Source organism: Aplysia californica, unplaced genomic scaffold, assembly GCF_000002075.1.
Source record: "Aplysia californica isolate F4 #8 unplaced genomic scaffold, AplCal3.0 scaffold00149, whole genome shotgun sequence".
NCBI lineage: Eukaryota > Metazoa > Mollusca > Gastropoda > Aplysiida > Aplysiidae > Aplysia > Aplysia californica.
The window spans coordinates 1038793-1046689 of NW_004797419.1; the positions used below are offsets into that span (position 1 = coordinate 1038793).

Sequence of the window (7897 nt, forward strand, 5' to 3'; positions counted from 1 at the left end):
CCCCCCCCCCCCCCTTTTTTTTTTCCATTGACCTAAGCTAATAAGATTTTTATTATGACTTTGCTTGCTGTGCAAACAGTTGTGCATTTGAATATATTAGCCTAGGAGGTCTGTCCTCATCCAACTTTAGCCAGATCATGGGCTTATCCTTTATGGGTCTGTCTTTCTTTCATTAAAAAATTTTTTATTCTTACCTCTTTCTGGACATATCGCCGATATATCGGCTGTGACAGGGTACCTCAGTATTGTTTCGTTTTAACACGATCCGTCATTTATAATTACTTTTTATCGCTATTGAAAAACTTGGAAAGTATTAAGGAAATGAAAACATCTAGTTTCTCTTTGTCAAAGCGTGGGTTTGGGGAAAAATGAGTGAATTAGTTTGTGCAGTTTTGCTTCAACAAAACGATGTAACCGGACTCAGTATAAATATCATAACTCAAACAAAAATTGGAATATTGCTTTTAAAAAAAAAGCTACACATTCAGATTATGCTTTTGGTCTGTATATCGTCGGCCTGGTGATAAAACCGTCTAACCCACAAAATATCAAAAAACTTTTTATTGGCCCTATCGATAGTAAATTGTCCATTTCATATGCTCACTCAAAGACAGATCTGAATTTTGTCTAGAAATGTCTTTAAAACATTAGAAATAAAACCGTATAACCCGGCACCCATCGGATTTTAGCCCGATAATTCCGACTATCCCACCTGCGAGGGACTGAATGAGGGTTGGCTGTTTTTATCACGCTAACAATGAGGGGCCACTTGCTACGTTACCGACTAACCCTGGGTTCGACTCCTCTCTGGACTTAGTTTGACATCAGATTCAGACCTGCAATAGTCCAGAATTTGCTCACATAACCGTGGGAACTCTCCAAAAAGGATTATTTGTGTAATATTTCTTGTTGATTTCACTGGGGAGTTATATAGATCTGGTTGTTTCCTCTTTTTTCTTCGTTTTAATGCTGCTGATAACGTTATTAATGACTAAAACTCCCCACTGTTCCCACAGAACTGTTTATCTCGTGACAATTCCGGTATTTGAAATGCATCTTTATGGATTTTGTTTTGTATGAAACTATGTTTTCTGTCCGCGTGTTTTTCTTTGTCTTTGTACTCGAAATTCACCGATTGTGAAGGCATTTTCCCTCATTCGGACTACTGTCTCTTCTCCTAATCATTTTTCCTTCACAATTGAATGGACGAAGTAGATAGCATTTCCTCCTTTACTAACTCACTCCAAAAAAAAAAATAATTGTGGGACCTGTCCAGCACACCGTCTGCCCCCAACGATCGTTGTTTTTTAAAGTGGTTTTTCTTTTCTTTTTTTCATTTGCTGTGTTTATTGCAGTCATTACCTTCTGAAACATCGTTCGAATTTCTTTGAAAGTTCATTTCGTTTGTGTTTTGAGTAGATTATTTTCTCAGTGTCATAACCTAATGCTTTATCTTTATATCAAACCTTGGCTTACATAACGCTATAACATTCAATAAGATGATGCTACTCTTGCTGCGTCACCTCTTACCCTCAGTGCAGTGGAAAATGGTCAACATGACCAGGCTAATGTCACATCAGTTGATAGTACAATAGTTATGTTAACTTTGATCTCTGCGAAAAGGACACGACATAAAAAAGATTGGAAGGGTAACAAAAGGAAGAGGTTGAAAGAACTGGGGATGCCTCTACACATGTCAAGGCACGAAGGGAGCAGGATGTGAACTTGACGTCCTTGGCAGTTGTAAACTGGTTGGTACAAAATGCAATGATATCACTGGTCACTCTCTTGGAAAGAAAAGAGAGCCTACGTATATGACTCGATAAACATGATAGACAAAAAGAGATCTTACACAGCAAGCGAAAACCCAAGGAGAAATTACAGCCGCTTACAAGAGTCAATGGTCAAAGAACACCTGTTTGTAAAACAATCTTCAAGAACACCACAGGCCTGACCCACTGGTTTATTTAAAGTGTCTTCTCCGAAAAAACAACAACCAAGAGGTCCACCCACCTAGAACACATTGCGCCTACCATGAGAGAGCCAAGGATGACAAGTTGTTCCATAAAGAGGAATTTTTTGACAAACTTTTGAAGATACCCTCCTGTCTACAGATGACAATCCAGAAAACGTCAGATCTGCATCAAGTATACATGGAGAACTTTGCAGAGAGAGTGAAAGCCACATTGAGCTATCAAGTGTTCTGCCAAAAGTTCAAGAAAAACAATTTGGGTTTACTTTCAACCAAGAAAGACCAGTGCGACATTTGTACAAAGTTCAAATCTGGAAACCTCACAGAAACAGAACACACAGCTCAAATATGAATATGAGGAAAGCTGCCGCTAGACCAGAGAAGGAGAAGGACAGGGAGGCTGTGTGTGTCCTTTGTATGGAGATCCAGTGCGTCCTTCTGGCCTCATCACTAAAGACTTCCACCTTATATAAACAAAACTGGCTGTACACAATGTTACGACTTAGGATCTTGCCACCAGAGATGCCAGATGATATGTCTGGTATGAAAGTGAAGTTGGTCTGGGCTTCAACAGTTTTCATCACGTCTGACTCACTAACTGATATTGCAAGTGACTGACTTCAACCACTTCATTATCTGCAGTGATTGGCGCAACTACTAAAACAGAAAGCCACCCTGGTGAGTGCAATGGCCTCGCTGGCCAAAGAGCTTGACATCACAGTTGAGCAGAAATTCTTCCCAAGGGCCATACCCAAATGGAAGTGGATTCAGTCCATGGCACTATTGAGCGATTGCTAAAAAACGCACTGATGTACATCCCAATGGACTACGTGAACATCATGCTCAAAGCCAGACGCATCCACAGGCCCTATGAAGTTATGTTCCTGGACCACAGCTTTTTCAAAGATTTCGCAAAGGTCGGAGAGCACTAAACAATCTGTCTAGGGAGAAAAGCAGGCGATCCTACTGTCACTGACTTGCAGGCATCAAAGTACACTCCAGTCTTTAAAATTCAGTACAAGCTGAACTTTGATGATGGATGGCAGCCGCCGCAAGGACCAAGAAAGCTGAACACCATGTGTACGACGGTTACTGGGTGTGGCACGCGCAGACAGGCAGAACACATCGCGTGATACTGATAGTGATAGGCCAGCCCAGTCTAGATTATCTAGGCCTACTGACCCTCTCACTTCTCTGGTGCGGGATGGAGAGCTCACAATGCTGTGACTGTGTGACATGCGCAAGCAGACGCAACGCACCACAGGGTGTTGTGGGGTGGGGGACAACACAGCGGACGAGTTGGCCTATAGCCAAAGCCCCTTCTTTCTGATCGCCAACGCCGAGCTGTCAACATAGCTAGTGCTAGAGAAAGAAACCTGATTCGATTTTTGATCAAGTAAGACCTAGAAATCATGTTGAACAGAATCATCATGAAGGGAAATACAAAAAGGAATAAACAGAACACTAAACTCATAAATTAGGCCTACTTTACTATTTCCCTTGAATTTATTACTGGATCCATTATAGCAAGAATCCTGCTATAATGGACATTTCGCACCGGTCCCCTCCCTCTCATTATAACAGGATTCCACTGTATATGAAGGAAGCCAGTCAGTGTCCCTTATGTTGTTATAGCATTTATTTCTGAAGAAGGGCAACATGTAGGATACAAAACACTTTTAAAATCCATATATATACGTTATAACGCGGATAGGTCGAACACAGAAGACTCGAAATCATACATCCGTCGAACTGTTCTTTATCTTTGTAAGATATCCTTCAAACTACGGGTCCCTTAAACGACTGAGGCCGGTACAGATAAATTCGAGCTATCCGTGTTATACTGTATCTATATTTTGTCTGTATATTTTGTTTTTCTTTTCTCATTCCTGTATTGTCTGTCTTGTGAAGAGGGTTCTCCTGTTCATTAAATTGTTTTTTCGTGTCTTTTTATTTACCTTAATGGGATCAATGATTCAATTTTTTTTTTCTCTGTTGTACAGCTGCCCCAGCCACTGTGGAGAAACTGCAACTGGCCTGTCAGACGCAAGAAGCCACTTATACCTTTGGCCAGTGATTCTGTCGTCTGCCAGATCTTCCAGTGACTCCATTGTCTCTGCTCTTTTAAAACTTTGAAATGTGCTCCTTGTGAGCAGTCCGGAACTACTTTGTTTTGTTGAACTTTACAGAAACTGTTTGTCATGTTGAGGTATTTTAGACTCATAGTTCAGCTATTATCATTTAAAGTTCTTACAGTTTTAAGCATTTATTGAGATTTCTTGTGTTCTGTGATGAGTGAAATGAGTCTTTAATTTTTTTTAGTTTGTTATTTTGTGTGATCTACTATTTTGTTCTTATACGAGTGTAAAGCAATTACAAAACATTTACAATAAATCAATCAATTTATAAGTCTATAATTACAGAAATGCTCTCAGTCAGTGTGTGGTTCAGAGGACAACCATGGTTCCTCTGCTGATCGCTGTGCATTTTATTAGTACAACATGCCCAAATATTTTACTTCAGTTCCTGGTCAAATGTATGAAGCCCTAGAGTTCTGGGTCAGAGTACTTTTTCTTTTTGGTTTGTTTTGTGGTCTGGGTTGACTGGTGCTGTACTCTTGGGATGAGAGCATTCAAATAATTTGAGAAATACTGTCGAACCTGTGTAAGACGGCCACGCTTTGTTGAGGGGAAAAGGGGCCATAACGTATAAGACAGGTGGCCGTCTTAGGGTGGACTGATCAAAATAAAGAGAACAAACTATTTACTTCTGAGATCCTAACTGAAGGTGGTTGCATGCTTAGGACTGCCCTAGGGCTGATTAAAATGTGTTGTCTTTGTTGTTTTATTTCTTCTGAAAGGGGGGAGAGAATAGGGCGGTTTTTGTTTGTTTGTTTTATTTTTATGACATTTCATCCATTAGAGGGACTGACAACGTCAGGTGAAAGAATTATGACGACTTGTCCACAACATCAGAGGAAAATGCATAATTTTTAACAAAGTCGGGCTTTCTTAGGCAGGTAGATTTGGCTGTGGGTTGATAAAACAGGGTGGCTGCGGCCGCGTTGGAAAGGTGCCTGTTTGACACAGCTAAATTGTATAGAAAAAACAGGGGGGGGGGGGGGGGGATAGAAAGTGGCTGTCATGGCAGGTTCACTTGTCCATCAAAAGCTACTGCTATCTGCTATCCAAGTGACCTAGCTCTTTGAATATTTAGTTGAAAAGGTCTAAGTCTAAGTTATTCTAATTAATCTAATCTCCTAGAGATCATAAAGGTTTACTTTTAAATATTAGGGGAGAAGGATGAGTGTCGCATTCTCATATATGCTATGATGAATGATGATAAACCCCTTTTAAGTCACCGAATCTAATCTTTTGTCACTAGTCACTATACAGTCGTCATCGAATGGCAAACTGCTACTGAAAAAGGAAACAGAGTGCAGAAGTTGATGATGTGCTACTCGCAACACTTTTTTCACAATAATTGGAAAATGAAATGCTGTGTTTATTAAAATCCTGTCTTTCTATGCCTAGCTTTGTTTCATCTTGCGTTGCTGTGGTGGCCTAATTTGCATACTGATACATACATCTTTTACTATTTTTAGCCCTGTGATTTAATGCTTTTTATTTTTTATGCTTTGCATGGTATGTTCTGCAGGATTCTGTAGAAGTTGTTGGAGACACTTTTTCTTAACATCTGTATGCATTGTATTTGAATTATTTAGTTTCCCCATATATATCGGAAGTTTTCTTTGACAGTTGTTAATGCAGATAGATAAGGTTGTGTGTGAGGATGATTTCTAATAATAATAATAAATAAAAAGCATTTGTATAACGCACACCCCTGCTCAACAGCAAGCTCTACACCTTTTTTTGTGGACAATGTAGTTAAGAAGTGCTCCTTCTTTACTTTACAGATGATAGTGCTTTTACTGTATTGAACAGCATCATGTGTCCTGGTAATGATCAAGCATGCGCTTAATAAATGGTCCAATTCATGCCAGAAACTGCCAGTTGCAGTGAGAGCAAGAAAAGGATTTGATATTCTGCACTCTTTTGTATCATCTTGTCTCTTTTCAGATTATCCTATGCCTTCTCTGCTCTGCCTTTGTTCCATTTTGAGATCCCTTTTCCCTTTTCCACTGCTGCAGCTTTTCTCCGCTATCCCGGTCTCCAAGGCATCTTTGTCTGTAGAGGTACTGTTTTTTCCTTCTGTTGTAGTGTGTGCTAAAGAAGGTCTGTAAGTGTAAGGACTTTGGCAGACTTGGAAATCAGATAATGAAAAATAAGAAGATTCTTTTCTTTAAAAGTACTTTGTAATGACTTATGTTGTAAATATATTTGATGTCAGGCTAAGGCTACAAGGGTTTTGTGTCAAGTTTGTGACCTAAGTTTCTTTTACATTTATTTTTTAAGGAAACTTTAGCTAAAAAATTTACGAACTTTGGAGAGTGCTGTCTTTTAATATGAGTTGTGATAATTGATGAACTGATATTATATGTATATATATATATATATATATATATATATATATTACATGTAGTCATTTCAAAAGGTCCAAGTAAAAAAAAAAATTTGAAAAAGTCATTTTTTAATGATTTTCTGACTAAAATGCAATCTATAAAGATTTGGGATTTTTTATCTTATAATATATTCAAGTTTAGAAGATAATGAATTACAACACGTGCTCAAAAAAGTTGATCTATCCGTAAACTTTTGATTTGCAAGGTTGGACAAAAATTGTTGAATGCAACAGTGAAAAATAGCTTTTTGTTGTTTATATTGCATGCATTGTTTTGTTGTTTTTTTTTTAGATAAAATGGATTCATGTACTTAGCAAGTAAAAAAATGTACTTTCTGTCCATACCAGTTTGCACTATAGCTCCCACTAATTCTTATCAAAATAATATCAATATTATTTCGTTCTTCCAGACAAAAAAACAATGAGAAAATAGAAACGATGAGTTCTTTACTTTACTTTTGTGGAAAAGTAAGGCACTCTTTAATCGACTAGTCGGATATCGCTTATTTTGGGTGGTTTTTGCACGCTTGTGGACTCAGATCGTTGAAAAGTGATTAAAAAGTGTATTTTCTTTACATCATCCTTGTTGAATGTCTTTTTTCTTACTTTTTGAAAACAGCTTAATTTCCCTTGAAAAGTCTAGTTTTAATATTGTGGTATCTGATATTACTGGGACAAGTTTCAATTAGATATTTTCTATGATGAAATTATAATAACTTGTGAGAAAAAAATGCTACCATCAAGTTCATAGCATCATTCTCAGGGACGTATACTGTGTCACGCCATTCTTCAACACAATTTTTTTTTGTTGTAAAGAAAATTCAAATTATTCGAAAATGATATATTCTCATTTGCCGTAAATTCAAATTCTTATCTTTGTGTCTGCTTTACAGCAGATATATACTGCCAAGATGGATCCCTATAAAAGGGCTCGAACACAGGGTGTCCCAATTTCAGCACAGTTCTGTTCTGAACTAGCAGAAAGCTGAGTAAAGCTTGGGGCCTAAATTTTATGTATTATGCTTTATAAGCTTGTCGATCAGCATGTTTTGCAGTACATTCCCATGCCCCAATAACTCTTTTTGCTGTGTCTTTCAGTGGCATTGCTACAATAAAATTTGACTAGTTTTCCTATGGTCCCCAACCATCAACCAGCAACAGAGATGGAAGCTGAAAGTCTGGTTGGAGCAGTAAAAAAAAAAAAAAGTTCTTTATAATGGCAAGAGGAAAGATGATGGTTCAATTAATAGAACTTTGATTAATGAAAAGTAGAAAAAAGATGTATCTGATTTCTGATGTTAACAACAAACGCACTATATCAAGAGCTGTAGGGTGGAGGATTCAGATTCCTCTATTGCTTGATTGCTTTTGTTTTGTTGGTTTGTCTTTTTTGTGTTTGTGGGG

At 38.0% G+C, this 7897-nt stretch overlaps 1 protein-coding gene across 2 annotated transcripts in view; it reads left to right on the forward strand.

Moving 5' to 3' along the window:
• LOC101857021 (xanthine dehydrogenase) overlaps window positions 1–6328 on the forward strand; it is a 53107-nt gene extending 46779 nt beyond the window's left edge. For both annotated transcript variants that reach the window (XM_013081852.2, XM_035969477.1), the window contains one exon: window positions 3976–6328. In XM_013081852.2, coding sequence (XP_012937306.2) covers window positions 3976–4049 — 74 coding nt within the window. In that variant the 3' untranslated portion in view covers window positions 4050–6328. The remainder of the gene's footprint in view (window positions 1–3975) is intronic.
• Window positions 6329–7897: the final 1569 nt, after the last annotated feature.